The sequence below is a fragment of the Ascidia mentula genome, chromosome 4 (assembly GCF_947561715.1).
Source record: "Ascidia mentula chromosome 4, kaAscMent1.1, whole genome shotgun sequence".
Taxonomy (NCBI): Eukaryota; Metazoa; Chordata; class Ascidiacea; order Phlebobranchia; family Ascidiidae; genus Ascidia; species Ascidia mentula.
Window position 1 is genome coordinate 7,595,498 of NC_138569.1, and position 21,470 is coordinate 7,616,967.

Here is a 21,470-nt window from a genome sequence, read left to right on the forward strand (position 1 = left end):
TACATACAGAACGTTTACGTAATATAGGTAAACTGAAGCATGAAATGAATTCAACACACATAAATTTATAACTATATAAACAACGTTGAGTATTGTAAACGAATATATTCCCAAATACTGTAATGTTGAATAGGCGCCTGACTCGATAACCCTTCTCGTTTTTTTTTGTGTCCATGCCGTTTTATGTGTCACGTTTATTGTTCATGTGCGTGTAAAATGAGAGAAGATTATCCGAAGGTAAAAATCATACTTTCCATAACTCCAGTGATCGCTGTTCCTGGCTATTGTCTTCAAAGTTCCTGGCTATTGTCTTAATTTCACAGACAGTTTTATTCGTTGACAAAATGACATAGAACGAAACACAACGAAATGTGAAAGACAAGCGACAACGCAGCCGAGCATTGGTAAGTGCATGTTCAGACTTCCATCCTTCCCCACTTACCAAACTTACTATTGCCGCAAGAAAAGCGTGATCGACGGCTAAAATGAACTTAAAACAATCGGTTGGCGACAACTTGATGAAGAGATGAAAGTTGTTCCGTCCAATGGTCGAGGGCACTGTACCGCGAAGCTCTTGCAGCATTCTGCTGGTCAATCACCAAAACCTGTTCTATTTGGTTGATGCGTCCTTTTATAGTCCTGTAGAAAGGAGTTCACACACGATGATTTGGGTGATCGCATATCATGTTACCACAGCAATCAAGTCATATGATGGGTTATCGCATTTTTCTGGTAGCCTATCAGCTTATAACAAAAAATGGTAAGAAACTTTCCAATTTTTAACTGTATTCAAATTTTGTGTGAGCAACAATAGTATAGAATAAATACCCGTCTAATATGCACGAAACGAGGAGATTTTCCACTTCTTCCGAGTCAATGTTCAGTTCCTAAATAGAAAACGTTCATAAAATTCACTATAACATTCGTGAGTAAGAGTGCAGCCGCATATACAACTACGCGTACTTTTGATATGAAAGGAATTCGGATTTGCGTGTAAGGGGTGATGAGTTTGCAGAGAACTTGCGTGCGGACGTTTCGCAATAGATCTTCGATGTGTTCCCGAATGAACGGGTCCTGCATGATGTTGGTGCGGTTCGCAGCCAGAATCGATTCAAACTCGGCAATGTCGTTGTTTTGATACGCACTAAAAAGCAAAAGAAATTATTTAACAAACATTTGTTGTCATGACAGCACAGATTAGTCAACAATTTGCAATACCACATCACCTAGCCAAAGCAGCAGTTGACAATTTGGGCCCATGAACTAGTCGACAAAACAGTCTTTTTAAGAACTAAATCATTCAAATAAAATTTGAAACTTTTAATAAGGTGTATGACAATAACTCTCTTATTAAAAACATTCCATACATACCTGACCAAATTGGTCATTGCTAATATGTCAGGGTCATTCTTGTAAGGTTTTGCCTCCTGTGAGTCAAATGGGTTTATGTCTGACTTCATTAGCATGTTGGCAAGCACCAAATACTTTAAGCATGTTGTGCGTCGTGGACTTCCCGATTCATCATAGTTCTATAAAAAAAACAAGCAAAAAAAAACACAATTATCAAATCTTTAATCAGGGCTAATTTACCCACCTTAAATGCCTCAAAGAAGTCAGTGTGTGCCTTGTCATATTCACCTTCTCGCAAATGCATTTTTCCACCACATTCTAAAAAATATGTAGTTTGACTTTGGCAGACCAAAATCACTTGGCTACCTTGCAAAAAATTTCCAAGGTATGAAATGTAACTAAACATATGTAGAGAACTAATTAATTATCATTGATACACCAAGTTGCATGTTTATAGTAGTCAAACCTCGAATAACACCCATTGTGAAAGGATGGGGAATAGCTGATTTAATATGCAGGGACTGCTCATACACATGCTTCAGTTTCTTGTTATTCTTTTGAACTGTATACATTTGTATTTCAAGGGCATAAACCTCCAGTAGCTGTGTTCCCTTTTTCATGTCATCGCCACCATCTTGAGTCTACAATATAAATAAATTTCCCAAAAATGGGGAAATTTAGTGGTGGCATAGGATCACAAAACCATTTTTTATTTCTGGAGAAGTTTTATTAGTACCTGACATGACTGATGTAGCTGGCGGAGAATTTTTGCCAGTTTATTAAATTCTCTTCTGTCAAAATACAACTTGCCAAGTTTAGTATTTGTCTTGAACCACAATCTGTCATTCTTTGCATCTAGAAACAAAATGCTAAAATATTAACCAATAAAAATAGTTTTTGGCACCAAACACATTGTCAAATGTATTACAATTTAAAATCATGATGCATTCAAATTTCCTTCAACAGAAAATTAAGTATCACCTTTTAAAGCTTCCAGGGTGGTTTCATAGAAGTGCTGAAGGAGGTCCATCTGTTTTGATGTGGAGATGTAATCCAGTATTGAGTTGATGGATTTCTCAGAATAATTTCTTGTGACTGCACTCTGCAAATAACCTAACTTTTTACATCATGAAAAAGTTTCACCACATTGTGCACATTTTTGCAAGTTTACATATAAACTATGCAAATATATATGCTTTCTTGCATTACAATGAACTTTAGTGCATATGGTTTAGTCAGAAATGTTACAACTTTGTCGCTTTTCAGTTAAATTTTATGCAACATTCATCATATATTTTGTAAAAAAAGGTTTGAAACAGCATTGTTTCGAACTATACCTTTATGTACGTCAACAAATGTTTGTATCTCGACATCATCTCATTATGATTTCCCAGTTTAAAATTAATTTTTGTCATTTGTTTTAATGCCTTGAATCCCCATTCACCCTTATCTTCCTCCAACTCCAAAACCTATCAATTTCAAGATTAAAGGATTGCAGTGGCAAAATGAAAATTATCTTTCAGTATTTGCATAATATCACAGCGCTCATTTACCCTTTGAAAGCTTTCCAAGGCGAGTCTTGTGTCCTCTTCCTTCAGTGCCTTAGAGTTGTAATACTGATTTTCAAGATCCACATCGGGCTCAGAATTGTCATCTTCTGAGTACTCCTGCGTTTAAAGAATAAAAAAAGATTTAATTTTGCATGCATTATTTTTTAATGTGTTGCGTGGTTCATTTTAGGTTTATTTATTATAACTTAGTTATATCGTCAAATTCTCGGTACTTGCCAGGTCATAATCCACATCGCTGTCACACATAAAATCTCCGTCATCCATTTTGATGCTTTTGTTTAATAATTAAAACATCTTCAGCAACTCCTGAGGCGCGAAGCCCAAACACTATATCCAAAAAATTTCACAAATACAAATGCTGTATTTTCGTACATGTATAGAAATCATACTTATATTTCAAGGTACGACTTCCATGTCGCTTGCTGGACTGTAAATTTCCGCAAAAAATCACCGCTTGGTCTGTTATTGCAATCATAGTAAAACATCAAATTAATAACGTGTTATGTCATTGAACGCTTTAGCTTCTGATCCCCTGTTCGGACGTTGGACGTTTGTTTGTACCTCATTTTGGTGCCTTGTTTTTTTCAGAAGATGTGCAGAACCGGATCCGGGTACCCTGGTCGGATATTGACCAATCTACAGAACCCCAAACCCCCGGGTTAGTTTGCACTAAGTTTACAGGATAGCTGTGATAATAAAAGCGACATACAAACATGTTTGGGGACCATCCTGATGGCTTACGTTTTAAGGTTAATTACTGTTGCTAATTATACTTTTGAGAAAGTCCTGTATTTGGTTGCTCATTATGTCAGTAAAATGGAGGGTTTAACAATATGAATTAATCATTGCGAAATACAAAGAGGATCTTTTTATAATATGGCAAAAAATATTATAAACGGGTTGTGTTTGTTGTACAGTTATGAACGCCCCATCTTAAAATGTTGCACATATCATGAAGTACTATGCCATGCATTCGTTTCACAAATCAATTATTGTCACCAAAGAAACGTTTGACGTAGCGTACCACTTGCTTGGTAATTTAGTTGACAAGATTGTTGTAGCCAAAGTTGTGCACTGATGGCCTATTCGGTCAATAAAATGACCTTGTCTGCAGCTCACTGAAAAGATTATTGGCTATACCGCTCATACACTGAACCTGTGCTTCACACACCATGCCATCATGCTAGACGCTTGTTTTATTGCTGATACGAACAACGTACGACGATCACTACAACGCACTAGATGCAGTACCTATATATCAATACACGGTGGAAACGAAGACGGTCCAGACAGGGTAACGCCGGCCGAATCAATGACGTAATATTATACCATGACGTCATAAAGCGACAGCTACACATTTCGGGGGCCTGAAGACATGTGGAACGAAATATTCACCGTAACAACCGAAAAGAAAAAGAAAATTAACGAAACAAATAATTTATGTACAAGTATCGCCCCGCTGTGAAGAACTGGAAGAAACGTTTTGCGACTGACGCCACAGTTAAAGTTGATTTTTGTCATGCTCCATTGCCGGCAATTTGAAGGTTATTATCGAAGCGGGCTCGAGACAAAAGAGAGGCACGTGAATTTGGTAACCAAAAATCGCAGCAAATTCGCCCACGACCGCTTTGCAAAGATGGTCGCATTTTCAACATAGTTTTTATCAAAAAGGCAAAGTCGAATCGGTCAGGTGGTGGGCGACATACACAAAAACACGCGATAAAGCACAGTATTTGGAACTGTTCAGTGCAAAGCGGTCCGCACATAACAAGCAAACGGCCTCAAAAAGACTTTTTTGTCGCGTCCGCAGCTAGCGAGAAATAAATAAACAAACAAGCAGGTCCAACACCTGGAAGTACGGGTGAAGTAAACGACGGCGTATTGCTTCCAATTGTGAACAAACGAACGCGGCTGATTAAATGGGGCGATTTTGTTGAGTAATTGCAATGGCATGGATGGCCGATAAGCACACTATCGGTTAGAAATTCTCCCTCATATACATGGAAGTCACCTAAACCAGGCGTTTGTGCAAATCAGCAGCGAGAATTACGATAAAAAAATCTACTAAAAAACAGAAGATCGGTGGCGATCGATAAAGCGTGAAAAGCGGCGAAGCGTGACGGCGATCATACGACTTCATAGAGAGTGGCCTTTTTGTCGCCGGAGCCTGTGACGATGTACTTGTCGTCAGCTGATATGTCGCAGCTTAGAACCGACGAAGACTCTTTCGTCTGAGCACAGATAGATGGTAAATATACACATTCTATTCCATGAAAATATTTTTTCCACACACTATTGGTTTGGAAATAATTGTCACAAAAATGTAAATATGTTTTTTTTTTATGAAAGCATTGACATAAACATTACAGCATTTTACCCTTTACATTCCAAAGTTTCAGAACAAAGTTACAAGAATTCAAAATTGTTTCAAAGAGAGTGCCCTATCCCTAGGAATATACAATACAGCATGTTATCCGCACATTGATTTAAAACATGTCAACCACGATGAAAACTAAAGATCCATTACCTGGAAGATGCTCGCGCCGTACGGGGTTCGCCACGAATTGAGCATATTGTCCTTGCCAGTGCTGACGAACCATTTGCCACAGTGGGCGAACTTGAGTGAGAGAACGCAGCTCTCATGCAGGTGAAGTTGGTATTTGTCCGGCTTGCTATCGTGAAGTACTTCAATCGTACTGTTCTCCATTCTAAACAACACAGGATTGCTAAACTCAGTACTCCGCGTACAATTAAATTTCAATTAAAAAAGCTTTTACAAAGAATATCAGTTTTATATTGGAATTTACGCTACAAAAAACTTTTTGCCTAAAAACAAAGTATCGTTACCGAAAAACCACTGGCGCCATGCAGTCGCTACTTGTTTACGTATAGCAAATATAGTGAATAACAATACCATTCACACGCTTCTTGCATGAAACAATAGAAAATAGAAATAAATAATGATATTTCTGTTACTTCTAGGGACTGTGGCCAGCCGAGTCGGTCATAAAATTTGCAGAACTGTTTGCAGGACACTCACCCCACTGCCAGCCAATCACCGGTGGGACAGTATCCAAGTGAGAATATCTGTGAGCTGAAGTCATGTTGGTCAAGCTGTTTGCCAGCAGTCAGATTCCACGATCGCACGGTGTTGTCGAGGCCTCCCGTCCACAATTTTGTGCCGTCAGGAGATATGTCCACGCAACTGGCACCGTCTGTGTGACCCTGGAATTGTCTGTAAAATACTGATTGATTAGCTATAAGGCCAGCTGCATTGTGTTTTATTGGCAAATTGAAGCAACGACTGAATAAGCTTTAAAGGGATATTGAATTAGGATGAGATACATACATACGGTGACAACAAATGCACAAAACATTTCATTCAATATTATATCTGCAATGAGTTAACGTGACTCGTTGTAGCAATCACTATGACTCGTAGTATGGCGTCTTTTTCACGGCTTGTGTTCTCACATAGAAACTCCGAGGTATTTTGGAAGCGGATAATTTCAAGGGACATTGTTCTTAGATTGTTTTGCAATGCTAACAATATATAAACTGGTTAAAATAAACTTGATAGTGACATGTTTAATGTGACGAACCAGGTCTCGGTACTGATGACTATGTAAGTTCACGCCAAAATGGAAAATGAAACTATTATCCCTATTGTGCACCGAGAAAATTTACAGGTACATTTATTGTTGATTTTCTCGTGTAGGCTCGGAAAAAGTCATACCTGACGATGGTTTGATTGTGAAGATCCCACACTGCGATGTTGCCATCACTGCAACAACTGAAGCAAAGCTTTGAATCGGGGCTTGTGGCCAGAGCATAACATGCTGGTGCGGAACACGACAGTTCGGCCTGAAACGCAGTAAAGTAAACCTTAGTTGTTAGGATAAAAGCAATTTACCCAATAAACTAAAAAATAAAAATGAAATACCTATTCGATTTTTCAACGAACCTTAATGCGAGGAGCCCCGGCCAAGTCCCAAATGGAAAGCTTGCTCGCTTCGCCGCCAACAAGAAGAGTCCGGCGATCCGGTAGAAGTTTGCACGACCTTATGTAGCTGTCGCGCTGCAGACAGTCGAGTTGCGACACCGGCGTCTGCTTGACAACGGGTGAAGACACGCCATTGGCAACGTTCATGTCCCAGATCTTGACGCAGCCTTTGCCTCCAGTGTAAACATGCCGGGTTGGGTTGCTCACAGTCACCGCGCACACAACCTCGCCGTGCTGGAGGCTGAGGATGGGGCGCGCGGCCCGCGGAATTCCTGGGCCGATGAGGGCGTCAGGAGGGAACTGGACCGGCTGGGGTGGCTGGCCCTCGGCACTCACGTGGTAGGAATAGGTTCTAACGATCAAAAGAACTCATAAGAAGTGCATACGAGTTACGTTAAAAAGTCGTCGGGTACATTGATGTTTCTCGTTATAATAATGGTTTCGGTCACACATTGCTGTTTGCATCATTGTTGGCTAGTCAGCAAACTTAGAAAATTGTACTTTTATGCGATCTTATGCATTTGAAGACAGTTTTGATGACCAACCACGGCACAGTTTGTGTTTAAAGCATTTTACACCCAATGCACCCACAATAATCACCAAGCCGAAAACAAAAATCACGAATGAAAAAAACCCACTCTTTTCCGTTTCCTGTCAGAACGGGTAAAGCTCCTCTCATGTGACCGTGCAGATCGTATCCGACACCTGGACCGTGGGCGCGCTGGGCCAGAACGGCGCCAGGGTAGGCGGCAGGGTGGGTGCGCGTTCGAATGTTAATCAGAGCAGGATGCTCTCCGTCGATCTGTGGCCCATGAATGGGGACGGGTGCGGGAAATCCCGGAAAGGGGATTCCGAACGAAACTGGTGGTCGCAGTGGATGAGCTGAAAAAGGGATTACTTGTTAACATAATCCGCCGAAAGTCAGTAAAACAGAAAAGGTAAACTCGAGAACAATAATGGCAAAAGAAGCACTTTCACAATAAAAAACAACCGTTTATTGTGTTTTTGCTTAAACTGCGTGTGGTCAGTGACAATTAGCAGGTCTGGGTTTTTCAAGCACATTCTTTGCCACTACAGTAATATGGCAGTGGTTATGACATTTTCATCCCGGTCAGACATATAACTAACACGTATCAATAAAAGTATGCAAAACTTACTAATTTCTTCGGACGTTCTACGACTGAGCAGAATGGATTGAGCCGAAGTTCTGGGACTTACTGAACGGTGACGCGATCCGTTATTGTTTTGCGCCGATGACGTTGGGCTCGCAGAGGTCTTGGACCGCGGGCTGCCCGACTTCTCACTCTGTGACGAAACAACAGAGATGACGTATATGCTATGTCATTATCTGCTTATTGGGGCGTTAATGACAGTTTTCTAAGTATTGAAGATAATAAAAAAACATCAAAAAATGATAAATACAATTCCAGTACTTACAGACTGTTATATCAGTGCCATTTTAACTATATGAATTCATTCTTCGGTTTAATCATTCACGTTTGAGATTTTACCAACAGTTAATTTAAAGCCTTGCATGTCACGCCGCCTGGTAATCTTACAGAAGAAGTTGGTTCCTTGTTCCTTGCGCTTGTGGTGGTCGATGACGCTTCCTTCTTCACCGGAGCGCCGTAGTTTGAATTGATTGGTCCGTTGCCCACGGTCGGGTTGGGAGTGCTGCTCGAACTGTCGCCACTTCGGTTGTTGTTCGGCTGCGTGCTGGAAGATACGACATTTTCGCGGGGTGACCTGATGATGAAACACAGCAGCGCGTTCGGTACAAGTTGGAAGTGGTCGGTTGTGAATAGGGTGTCGCGCTTGCGAGTGTTGACGAATAACAGAAACGCACCGACAAACGCATGACAAGGCATTGGTGCTGTTACACAACTTGTGGTAAGCGGGGTTTGAAGGGGATAAGTTGTGAGATTTAAACTGTGAAACATTATGTTAGCAGAAATCATCCGTTCGCATATTAACCAAACACTTTACTGCTCTTGGTTTATTATGATGTCGATCTATTAGGACCATTAATTGACGGTTCTGAAAAAATACTCTTTCTATCGAAATTTCAAAACCTGAAGCACGTATGCAAGTTTGACGTAACTTATGTCCATTCTGGGCATCAAAGTTCCGCTTTATTTGTATGGCGAAAGCTTAGCCAGGCAGGTACACAGGCGCTTAGGACGCATTTCGACCCAACACTAATTTCGGATGATAAATCAAATTATTTTTTATTTACAAATTGCTCAACACATAAACTCTTACCGTCTCTCTTCGGATTGCGCCAATTCGCGGGATCTTTTCGGAGGTGATTTTGCTCGTAGCTTCGCATTGGTCTCATCCGGCGAGATGTCGTCGTCGACCACCACGTTGGTGTCGCTCTGATCGCTACCCTCCTGTCAAAAGCAAAACACGATTTTCAGCACAGATTTAAGCGGGATGATGCGAGGTTGTTAAATATTTTATTGTGGGGTCACTTGACTCACCACTTTAGTGTTCTTTTCTCCGTCGGGTTTTCGTCGCTTGAGGCTGGGACTCGAACTTCCCTGGTCCGAAAGGCGGTGCTTTTCTGATGACGTCACGCCACTGGGCGAGCTCTGCACAGAAAGGACAGGAAGGTATTCATCAGTTCATCGAAACCAGTATAAATTCAAAGGAATAATATATACTGCTGGTTTTTGTTTTATTAACAGGATAATTCATTTTTACATATTGTCAAACCCACATCAAACAAATTCACCGTATTTTAGGCCTTATAATGTGAAACAAATCGATTAGATTTGATAAATTTTCTCGTGGTCTGTGCCTTTTCACGCAGTCGCTTTATTACCCCAACCGTCTCGTGACTTCACCCTTGTCCCCTAAACTTAGCATGTCATGTCAAAAACAATCGACATTCAAGTACAGAAGCACACCAGTCAATCAACCACACTAAAAGAGCACTCCAGCGACCGTCGCACGGCCCGCAGTACGGACTTGAGGCTGCTGCGAGAGCGCAATTGAAGGCTGTCAAAACAGATTATGCGGATTGGCAGTTGGGTAAATGGTGAGGTTCGACGTTAAGCTTACGCCCCTCACGATTGCATAATGTTATGGATATCTCGAGAGTCTTGAGTGTCAGGATCCGGAAATAGCATTGCGACATTTTTCGGTAACTGCTAAAGTGCTTCGAGTGCGGGGGTGTTCAGATTGTTAAGTGGGCATTTCGTTTAGCCGCACACACAAAAAGTGTACACAGTTGACACTATCTGATACGTCCATCTTTTCACCACAGGTACAGCAAGTAATTAGATGAAGGTTACGCAAATAAAAAAAACTTTTCAGTATAGTTGTGGACACAGTTGCGGCGTTTACTCCGTAAACAAAACGTACAAATTAGGATACCTATGAGATTTATAAAGCGCAATGGAGAGCAACTTTAAACCTTTTAAAAGAGGCATGTTCTAACGTAATGACACTATAGTGTTTTACATGAAATAGAACGCAGCTGATTGGGCACAAACATGTCATTTCGTTGTAATTTTACAATACAAATGAAGGCCGCCAAGTAAACGAAGATGAAAACAGAAGTGATTTTGCCACGCTGCGTCAACGCGCACTCAACCCAACGTTTTAAGTCAGGCCGTAATTGCCATCGCAAAGACACGACCACTTATACCAACTACGAGAGTCGCAAGTGCAGCAATTTTCGGACTTTTGCCGTTGCAATTAAATGCGGCAAATTCCAAGCAATTGATGCGACGGTCGAATATCAAACGAAAGCATTTGACCCCTCAAGCGTCCGTCTCTCGTCAACGGTAACTATAAACCTCTCGTCAAGTGGCGCTCAACATGCACAGAATGGGACTCACAGGGTCGGGTTCGATAGGCGCCCTTGAGAGATTGTGACGTCACAAAGGGGGTTGGCTCTGCGGGAAGTAGAGCTGAAGAGTTCGGAATTGAAACTACGGCTTGCGTCGGTGGTTGATCCATTGTTTGGATTTGACGGGTTCGTTTGTTTAGCGGAAACGTGGGCGTGCTCATCAAAAACTGTTGGAATCAAATGATGCCAAGAGTGTGGGTGCAGAATTTAGTCCGTTTCATCAGAAAGATACAAAATCTGCTGCGCATTTGCTCCATGTTGCAGGAACTGGTCACATTACCCTTTTTAATGAATAAATTGCGTACGGAGTGTTGCATCGCTCAATACAATGAATGACATTGTTTACTGTTTTCCAGAATTTTTTTCGGTTAAACTGAATTTGAAAAAATGCATTTGAAGATATTTCAACTCCTAAACAATCGACCAAATCGGATTTTCCAGTCTGGTCACCAAACCCAATTAAATTTATTCTTGGGCTTGTCTGCGCACGACCTTTATTTTCAGTTTCCGAAAGGCCACAGTCATATAATGAAAAGCGTGTTTCAAGTTGCGAAGACGCATTTCAAAACACATTAATCTCCTCTTGAAACAAGCCGCGGGCAACATCAATCAAAAATAACAATTAAGTCCAGTGGGAATTTTTTCACGCCGTGCGCCCGCCTCGCTTCACCGCACAGTGTCGCTACGGAGCACACTTGTCGGCTTTCCGGCCTTAATAGGAAATCCGTGAAAGCAATCGGCTTGCGGCGGAATCGTGTGAAGGTGAGATCGGCGGCTTGTTGTGCGTGGGAGGCATATTGCTGAATCACTCGACACAAAGTGGTCACTTGAGAGGGCAACCGCACTCTTCAATGCTTGAGTTTGATCGGTACAGATTGCCATTTGTATGCGATAGTTAATAAACAAATTGCGTCGGAAAATATTGGTCACAGATCGACTTGGGTACGATATATGGGAAGTAACGAAGATAATGAATGACATGTGAGTCGAACACACATATCGCACCTGTATAGCGAGTGTTTCGTCATCATGGTTTACACACGATTTTCGCAATGTGGTTTACACGCACGTTCCTGCACGGTGTCGGTTGGATAACACATGTTAAACGAACTATGCGTTAAGTGAAAACATGCAATCCTGTAGAACTGCAACCACAAACAGCGTGTGGCAGAGACCAATTTCAACTGCGTACCGGTTGACCCTCAATTGTTGCGTCTCGTATTTGCCGCAAAACCGAAAACACGGCGTTGGATTTCGAAGTACAGGTGCGCAAAACTGTCTTGCCACCGCACAATTGTGGCTCTGAGAACGGTGGGTGGCCTTCGCATCGTGTCCAAGCCCTTTAAAAAAAGTTTATCTAGACGACCGCGACAACATGTCGTACACCGCGCATTACCGTTGCGAAATTATCACATAAATCTGACAGGATCTGATGTTCATCCATGAAGGGCTAAAAGTGGTGGAGGATCTCATGAGTAAATACCACACGGTAAAGTTAATGACAAAAAAGTATCGCTATATAATAGGCGCTTTCTTATACATTTCATAACACGACTTGGGTTCATGCCCTCAGTATATTAAACAATTTTCATCACACGTATATATTAGTTATTGTCGCAAAGGCTAATCAATGTAATACGATTCCGCAATTGAAATTACAAAATAGATCAACCGATTCCTCCGAAAATTTAAGCCAGAGAGACCGACTTTGACCGTACAATATGGCATGTTCTCGATTGACCGCTTTTGCCGTGGTCATTAGGCACGCTGATCATTGGCCTTACAGCGCGCTGGGACGTAAGCAAATCCCGATAGAGCGCGAAAACAATCAAAACTCCGCTCGCGTCAGCCGGGCTCCCGGGAGCCGCCAGCGTCTGCGTAATCAACGAAGTGCCGACAAACGCCCGGCGAAATTGAATTAGGACTACAACATGGCTCCATAATCCAATAACGACATCCCCAAATGCGCTGCCCGGGGTGCTGTGAATGCGTTGGGTTTGATTTCAGTGCGCCTGTTTTCGTCGCCACCCTAAGTGACTCAGAGTACTCGTATAGGAGCTGGTTGAAGATAGCTTGAGAGGTTGCGATGACGGTCTTGGCCACAGCGCGCATTGCTGCGGGCTACTGTCATCGATTTGTTGGGAAGAGTTCGATCGCGTTCCCACGACGAGCTGCATGTTTGGAACAAGCGTGAAGCAGAGTGCCTGGTGAAGGGACTTTTTCACCAGTCTTTGCACACAAGTTTATGCATTCTAAAACAAACACTTTTTTTGCGAATTGTAAACATGGATCCCACTACGAACTAAACCACAAGCGCGTAAGACCGAAAATCAGTTTAAGGATCACCAGCCTCGTTTCAAAGTGCGAGCGATGAGTGATGAGGGAAATCCGTTGGCGGGCGCTAACCGTTCAAGCGCAAACGATCCCCAAACCACAGACACGTCAAGCAAGCACCAAACATGGCTCGAATCGCAGCCAGCGTCCCAATGGGATCACTGGAAGGCGTGTTTACGCGCTGCAGTCGACCGCACGACACGGGGAGCGGCTAATTGCTCCCGCACCCCCGCCAGATGTTCAGGCTGATTCTATTTGCTGAACACGAGCTTCGCATCGGGAATTCGCACCTTAAAATAGGTTGAATTTTAAATTGTTTTTTAGCATTCCTCTGTTCCAGCGTTTAGTAATGAACGTTAAATCGCATTATAGCGTAATACTTTTTATAAATTTCTGCGCGTTGAAACCTTAACGCCTTACAATAGAAAGGTGGCCGAGTGCAATTGCCAAAATACAGCAACTGAGAGTCACGTGAGAAAATTTTGACCAATCGCAGCTCTTCGATTCAAACCACATTCTTGCGCGCACAGACGTCAAATTCGTCACGATTTAACGGGGTTTTCGAGCCAAATTTTCAGTTGCTTGCGAACGATTAATCGAAGTGCACTGAAGATGGCCATTAGCGAGGACAAAAAAAGCGGGAATGTTCTGCAGCAAAATCGATGGGTCACGTAAACTCGCACATAAGCAGAAATTCAGGAGGACGGGGCAAAACAAATAAATAAGCGCAAGTCGTCTGGAATGAAAGGAATCACAACGGATTTACGAGGAAGTCAAAGTTATGTGGATGTTAGGTCGTGTGGGGATTCTCAGTAAACATGTAAAAAGTTCTCCGACCCCGCGCAATCTGTTGGGCTACGTCAAACTACACATAACGATGACGAATTACTTTCACTTCAAGCATTTTACCTCTTGCGGGGATTTGCAGAATGTTCCCAGTCCTAAACAAGTGTTTACGACTTTTACGCGCATTTTAATTGCACACCAACAAAAACTTCCGGGTGAAGCGCCGCGCCTTTGACCAATACACAAAAATGTCATCAAGCATTGAGTTAATTCAAAAACACGCGAGCGCGCTGTCCTAACTCAACGAGCATTTCAATTATATTCCATCAGCCACGACAGGCATTAGAGCAATAAGTTGGCATTGCGTCATAACAGTTCATGAACAGCACACTGTTGAAAGAGAACGGACGAATTCCTATCGGCCGGCTGTGTGCCTTCCCATGCACAATGGGACTCAGTATGTTTAAACAGCGACGATGATGTCGCTCCCTCAACAAACGTGGGCTGCAAACACAACTATATGGACAGCATGGCGATCTTTACCAGACTGTCAAGCACAGGAGTGCAAATATTTGTCCGGGACTCTCATGCTCGGGGCGAATCTTAGCTTAAATGTGATTTGTATGCCTCGCCAATCTGCCGTGTTGGGGATGTTGGGAAAGGAGAGAATGGCGCAGGGTTGACATGTTCAGAGGTTTCATTTTTGACTTTTACTGTGGAATTCGGTGAAAATACTCCTATTTTTAAATAGGAAAGCTGCGCATTTGTTTTTTTCCGGCGACACGCTGGACAACGTTATTCTAATCACATTTAAAAATGGCGAAACCCACACAACAACCGTCAGGGGGCAGAAAAGAGCGTGGGCGTTTCAAACCCTTGCGTGTTGTGTTAAAATTGAATAAAAGCGCTCGACGCGCTGGCAATTTGCAGGGCGAACACAGAATAATCCGTCACTTAGCACGGAGGAGACGCTTAATAATTCACGAGCCAATAAGGGACCAGGGACAGCCTGCGCGTCCCCATATTTGCCATTATAAGCGACCAAGCTAAATAATTCATGCTCAAGCACGGTCAACAGGGGACTTGTGTCGGGCGCCGTTTTCAATCGTGATTATATTAGGAGCGCGGCGATGGCACAACGAAAGACCGAGGAAAGCTGCGGGTTATTAGCGCCAAGTCTGGTCGTGATTGGTTGAGGTCGATCACATGGCGTGCCATCGCCTGCTGCTTTGTCGAAGCAACAATAAATCCTGGGGCATTAAAAGATCTCGGCCATACGATTAAGTGTCGTCGGCATTTATTAAAACTATAATGAAATGACTTTACAATTTTCATATTTTTCTTAACTATGTTTAAAAAATCATTTGGTGTTGGAATACAACGACTTGTTGATGTGGGTTGGCAAATTTATATACTTTGCATCGTTTTCGTACAAGCGTAACCGCAGTGCACAAAGTGTGATTTTCGCAAGTTGCGCCAAACCCGATGGTATCTCCTGTCATTCCTTCGTTTCCAATCGAACCAACGCAATAAGCCTAACATGTGACTTAAATTGGCCGCTCTTGGGTTTAGGACGATCCACTACCTATGAATAATTAACTGGGGCGGGTCGGGTGGTACTGGTATGTGCACATTATGCATGCTACGTGTGCGTGCAGCTGTACATACATGACAACCCGATATCGATTTCCACCACTTCGGCATGAGCTTCAAACAGTTGATTGTACATCAAACAGCCATAAGTTACCTGGGTCCCCTGAGACGCATGCACAGTCACGTATAGCGGCATGCTTTTGATAAATATGCTGTATATACATTATAATGTAAGATGGATACAAAACGGCTTTGATTTTGGAACAACGAACCTATACAGGCTCACACTTGTATCCAACCGAGCTTTAATTATTTTCATAGCATGTTAACCTGAACTTCTGTCTGATCTCATTAAATATTCAACGCTTTATGGGTGTGAATTGAGATGGAAACTACTGGGAACAGCACAGGAACAGGTTTGTTCGAAAAGAAAATTGTCAAATATCGGCAATATTTTCACCATCAGTGCCCAGGATGGTTCGATAGGTTGTGCGATCGCAGGTAACATATGGACCTTATCATTAACGTTCGGCAAACGTTTCCAAAGCAAGATATTTTGGCAAAGTCCACCATAAAACAGTAAATTGTCTAAAACAATCCTTAAAAGTGTTTTCAAACTTATAACCATCGACTAAAATGAGAACGCATTGTTTATATACTTTAAATGCGCAGTAAGAAAAAACCACAATGTACGTCTATACCCCAATCAAACCCAACAATCGCTATATATCTTGCTCATATCTTGATACCAAACAACAACCTATCGACAGTATGGTTTCTCGGCGTTCCCATGGGCGCGGAAGAACGAACAGCGCCACAGGAAAGAGGCCAATTCCCCGCGCAGTGATCAGATTAACTCTCTGAATCGGCCCCGCGATGCAGAGGGAATAAAATCGAACGCGATCGCGAGTTAAGGCGACAGATTGCATTACCGTGGAGTCCCACGAGGCTTCGTACTGGCACCACTTGAAAGAGTTCGTCACTGTGAGATATCGGAAGAGAACAGGAGCGAGTCGATGTGTTATTGCCCAGATTCATATATCAAACGTTATATGCCCTTAAACCGCCGCGGTATGGAATTACAACTCGGCGGGATCCAGGTTTCATGTACGGAGTTAAGTGCTGCTTACGTGAGCAGCAGATGCTCGCAATGCTAACGGGTATCGATATCCAGTGTTTTGTTTCGGAATATTAGTTGTAAATTGAAAATGTGTCAATAAAACCCGGCAGTATTTACACATTTTGACCTTGCCCTGTGATTGGTTGACATGAAACTACTCAATAGGTGAAATATTTTCAAATTTCGTTTACACCTCACAAAGATTGTTTGAACCACCTACACAAGGTATATATGGCTTCATTAATGTTTTATAGGCAACACGAAAAATAGGACTTAATTACGTTACGTTTCTGTTAAAATAACTTTTTTTAAGCAAGGAAAAGGGGACGCACAACTCCATGGATTTCACGGGTTTTTGTCTCTTTAATTAACGTCCAGAATTCAGCTGTAACGGGAACAGGCGCTGTCCGATCGATTTGGAATAATTTATCCAGGATGAAGGAAAAGGGGTTAATGGGGGAAGAACTGGGAGATTTGTCCTTCAGTCTTGTACATTAACCGGCCCCCAAAGAACCCCAAGTATCCGAAAATATAATTCTTATCGATGAAACGGCGACTGGTAGGAGAATTGAGATCATTAAAAAAGTGGGCTTATGAATTGCATGTTGGGTCATTCTAGCACGAAAGAAGGTCTGATCCCCACGGGATAGAGCTTAGTTAGAGAAATTCAGCTACACAACAGTATGGCGAGAAGCCAATATGTAATTTGCTGCAGTGATATACTTTTTAGTGTACGGTACGAACTATGTTAGCATGGCTACATAAGGAATAGCATCATATGTCATATCAAAGCCGTTTCGTTCGCCAAAATTCAACGAGTGTTCGAGTGGATGTAGTCTACTACTGAATATGATCAAACGTGTTTGGACTGTCAAGTAAAGATCCGACCGCTTGCCGTTAACACATTACAAAACAGCAAAATTCCAAACTTACCCTCCGACTTGCGGCCCGTTCTCTGTCCGTCGCTGTGAGCGATAGAGAGCACAAAAATCCCAAGCGGCACAGTTCAACAACAGCAGGATAGAGTTGAGTCCAATTCGACGCGAAGAAGCAAAAAAAACATGGAGATCGTAATTAGATTTTAAATATGTGTTCGCGGGCGCGGGGCAGAGGAGCGGTGACGGGCCACGGATGAATAATGAATTGCCAAATCGCTGCCATGCATTATTGATGCGGCGTTTCCTCCGCGGTAATGTTCAGGGTTGGCTCGGTGCTGACGACGACTCTAGGTCGTTGGTAACGCAATCAGGAGCCGGAGGACAGGAGCGCCTTGGTCTGGGCATTGTGTCCCATGAAGAATTTATGCAAAGAGCGGACTGACGGGAATAGCATTTCCGTAAATAACTATTTTATTGGCCTGCGAATCAGGTCGTAAAGCGTGAACAGACGTTACAAAATTACGGACAACTTTATCAGCCCTGCCACAAAGTTTGAAATATAGTTTTGATTGCGCACGGGTCGTACTTCGATTTCGTAACTAGCTAAACCATCCTACTTTCACGTGGTGTTTTCACTTACTCCACACAACGCCCGCCGATAACCTGTAACACGAGGGCGATTCCTACCACAACACACACAGTATAAAGCAAAATAACAGCAGTCTTGTATGGTGTGGTATGTTTACCCACCTGGTGTGGTATGTTCGCCTCCGGTGCGACGTCCCTCGTCTTTGCTACTGCTAGTGGGCGCCACTAACGCGGAAGCACTCGTCGGTGCGATCCCACGCACCCCGAAGACCTGCAGCGGATGGGCGGGAGGCAGAAGTCCCTGCTGCATGGCGAGCAGGTTTGCGTTGGCGGCAGCCAGTGCTGCGTTAGTGGAGGTGGCGGGAAGGCCGCTTGCTGTGAAGCCTGGCCCGGAGTGCGGAGGTAGTGGGGGAGGAGCCACCATGCCGTTTGCTGTCGCGAACGCTGCCGCCATCGCCGCATGGGCGCTCATTGGTTGGTGGGCGGAGGGTCCGGCACCACCCGAATGGGCCATCAGGTTCTGGACCTGCAGCTGTTGCTGTAAAAACGACGCGGAAAGTTAGTTGAGTTGTGTTGGCGGCAACTAATAACAATATGAAGTTAAAATAATACTGGTTTGTATTATATAGTATCACATCAGTCACGCAGCATTACCGCAATTTTCTAATACAATTTAATTGTTTCAGTCCGCGAAAATACGTAATATTAATTTTACTAATGAAAAATAACATGGTTCGAGAGTAATTATGTATGGGAAATGTTGTTTTACCTTTTGCTACACTGGGGTGGCGAAAAAAATGGAAAAAAACCTACCCCTATAATCTGGTTGAGTTCTTGCATAGTCACCTGCTTTGCTCTTTCCACAGCTGAGGCAACTTGCTGTTGGTGCTGCAGAAAAGATACATTTGCTTTTGCAATTTAAACAATCGTGGGCATTTCGTGGCACTCAAAATACAATAAATTACAAGTTTAGAAAAGAAACACGCGTTGCCAGGAGTAACACACATACTGAAATTTACCAGGAAAATAGTGCTGGCTTAAACCCCATATTTGTATCGCAGTACATAGGAAATGCCAAAAAATACTGGTTTCGGTGGCGTCCAGATTTGCACCAAAGCAAACTACGACATGACAGGTGCATTAAGTAACAACTTACACAAAATACCTGTTATCCCAAATAAATGCACAATTGGAGTAACATTACCGAATACTGTGGATGGTTATTTACCTCTTGTGATAAAAGCGGAATGATCTGTGCACAGATGATGCCGAGGCGTTTGGAAATTTCCGTCTGCGACATAAAGATATACCGCCGGTAAGCAACAGGGTCGTTGTATTTCGCAATATCAACTCTAATCGTTTCAACGCGCCTAAAGCACGTGCGAACGTCAATGCCAAGTGCTGTTCTACATGTCAGCGGGTAGGGTGCCGCAGCTTAACTGGGTTGGGTTCCAAACCTTCGTGCTAGTGTGGCTTGTGTTAAGCCGAGCAGACGAACTGCTATGTTCGGTGCGGAACAATTTTCTGCTTTTGTAGAGATCAAAAGTGCAAATGGATAAGAATGGAACAGTATATGTGTATTCGACCTATAAGTATATAAAAGTTTTTGAACCCATCTAAGAACAATGTCTTAATGCAGGATTATGTGTTATTGGTAGCTTACCATGCACCGTATTCTTGAAATTGCAAACAGCGCAGTTTACGTTTGCAATGCTTCGACGAAATTCTAGCGCACAGTAACAGTTAACACTAATTTGTTTGTTCGAAACATGCCAGCATGCGAAATCTTCGACAAAAAGGACCGCAAATTCAAGTCAAAAGCCGCGAAGATCAACAGCCGCAAAACCTTAAACAACTTCCAACACTCCAAAACGTTCCACGACCGTAGCTCGAACCCGTGGTGCAGCTGTGCCTCCGCGTACGGCCGGGATTTAATTTCCAGCCGCACTGCCACTGCCGAATGACACAAGTAATCATGTTGTCCGCCAGAGTTAGCGTGATGGATCGAAATTTGTCGCGGTCAGCCGCCACACGGCGTTCCCAAGGGAGTCGACGCACGCTCACACTCTTTAGGTATGAAGTATGAACGCCAGTCGAATGAGAAAAATGTGGTCATAAACATTAAGTTTTCCAGAGAAACCATTCAGGAAAATTGCACTCGGGTTTCGGAATGTATAGAAATGTGCGACATATTTCCTTGATATCCATAACTGCGGGACAATTACTTCCCCCGTTGCACATTTCTATTTTTGAAAAAAAGGAAGGCATTTCTCATTGGCAACAAAATCCTATCATAAATACATTATGTAACGAAAAGCCGCACATACCTTTTACTTTAATATATAAATACTCCCCCCCTTTCCCTCCGCAATCTTGTATCTTGCCAGAAAAACGGATTCTATAACAAATGCCTTTACAGTTTTGTTTTGTTTGTGCACAAACCCGCACAGTTTTGCCACATAGAGCAGGATAACAAAATAATCGCAATATATTCTAGTGGTATTTCGCGAAAACCCAAACCCAAATCATCCACGAAAACCGCTAACTGCCTCGCCAGTTTGTCAAACAGGCCTGCTTTAAGCGCTGGAACAAGGCAATTAGCGGCAAAGAACAAGACCCGGCAACGTGAGATTTCAAAGGCCTTGCCCCGCACTGTCGACAAGGCTAATCGTCCCGTGACATGGGAGATCTTGTGTACTTGGCTGGCGAGAAAGAGGCAGACTTTTCTCAAATATGGAAATTGCATGCGTCGCGGGCTCGCGGCGTGTGGGCGGAATCTCGAGTTTCCATGAACCCGTCGTCTCCCACTGAAGGAAGGCCGTTGATATGGGGGATGATAAACATTATACACTGTAAATTTGTGAAGTTGTTTTGTTTTTTCATACCCCAATACATCATATGAGAGAACCGTCGCCAACAAAATAGTTTATGATGCGACAAAGTTTACGTGCCAATGAGTACCACGTCGGCATGTATCGGAACATTGCAGACCCGATGATTTGTAAAAATTAAGTAACAACCAAACTTTCGGCATAAACACCATTCCTGGAAACAAACACAACATTTCCAGTATACCAAGGAAATTTTGGCTTTCGAAGTGCGTTGCAAAACAGTCACGTTTACATTTAACACAAAGTTGCATATAGTGTGAAAATACCAGGGTAGGGATTTGGAACGCTAAATGTGCGCGAATAAGTGAAAATCCATTATGAACTGTCATGTTGTTTAGGTACTGGCAGGCAGTTAACGCTCCTCCCAAAGACATTAGTGGTGGCCACAACTCAACAACGAGGAACGCTGTGTGCAAGACATCACGGATATCAGCGGGTATTGCGGTTATTTCGCCCTTAACGGAGCTTTTGTTCCGGGAAACGATGAACGCGGTACA

General features: G+C 42.9%; 2 protein-coding genes across 4 annotated transcripts in view; both read right to left on the reverse strand.

Annotated features, from left to right (window-relative positions):
- Window positions 1-308: 308 nt before the first annotated feature.
- LOC145897254 (COP9 signalosome complex subunit 2-like) lies at window positions 309-3,278 on the reverse strand. Its single transcript, XM_082985455.1, has 11 exons — window positions 3,138-3,278; window positions 2,904-3,017; window positions 2,688-2,819; window positions 2,332-2,452; window positions 2,087-2,205; window positions 1,817-1,991; window positions 1,595-1,668; window positions 1,372-1,529; window positions 964-1,144; window positions 829-887; window positions 309-639 (listed from the first exon to the last, which is right to left on the reverse strand). Exons 1-11 carry the CDS (start codon window positions 3,183-3,185, stop codon window positions 492-494), a joined length of 1,329 nt encoding a protein of 442 aa, XP_082841581.1. The 5' UTR covers window positions 3,186-3,278; the 3' UTR covers window positions 309-491.
- An 834-nt stretch (window positions 3,279-4,112) lies between these two features.
- Window positions 4,113-21,470, reverse strand: part of LOC145898634 (transducin-like enhancer protein 4) — a 31,562-nt gene continuing 14,204 nt past the window's right edge. Inside the window, exons 5-18 of one of the 3 annotated variants that reach the window (XM_082987169.1) lie at window positions 19,311-19,373; window positions 18,929-18,970; window positions 18,245-18,620; window positions 17,550-17,581; window positions 9,408-9,518; window positions 9,187-9,317; window positions 8,484-8,670; window positions 8,082-8,229; window positions 7,563-7,806; window positions 6,886-7,276; window positions 6,658-6,785; window positions 5,962-6,156; window positions 5,449-5,629; window positions 4,113-5,152 (exon numbers count right to left, since the gene is read on the reverse strand). In XM_082987169.1, coding sequence (XP_082843295.1) covers window positions 5,048-5,152; window positions 5,449-5,629; window positions 5,962-6,156; window positions 6,658-6,785; window positions 6,886-7,276; window positions 7,563-7,806; window positions 8,082-8,229; window positions 8,484-8,670; window positions 9,187-9,317; window positions 9,408-9,518; window positions 17,550-17,581; window positions 18,245-18,620; window positions 18,929-18,970; window positions 19,311-19,373 — 2,334 coding nt within the window. In that variant the 3' untranslated portion in view covers window positions 4,113-5,047. Of the gene's footprint in view, window positions 5,153-5,448; window positions 5,630-5,961; window positions 6,157-6,657; window positions 6,786-6,885; window positions 7,277-7,562; window positions 7,807-8,081; window positions 8,230-8,483; window positions 8,671-9,186; window positions 9,318-9,407; window positions 9,519-17,549; window positions 17,582-18,244; window positions 18,621-18,895; window positions 18,971-19,310; window positions 19,374-21,470 lie in introns of all 3 variants that reach the window. The other 2 variants (XM_082987168.1, XM_082987167.1) reach the window with 2 other exon arrangements.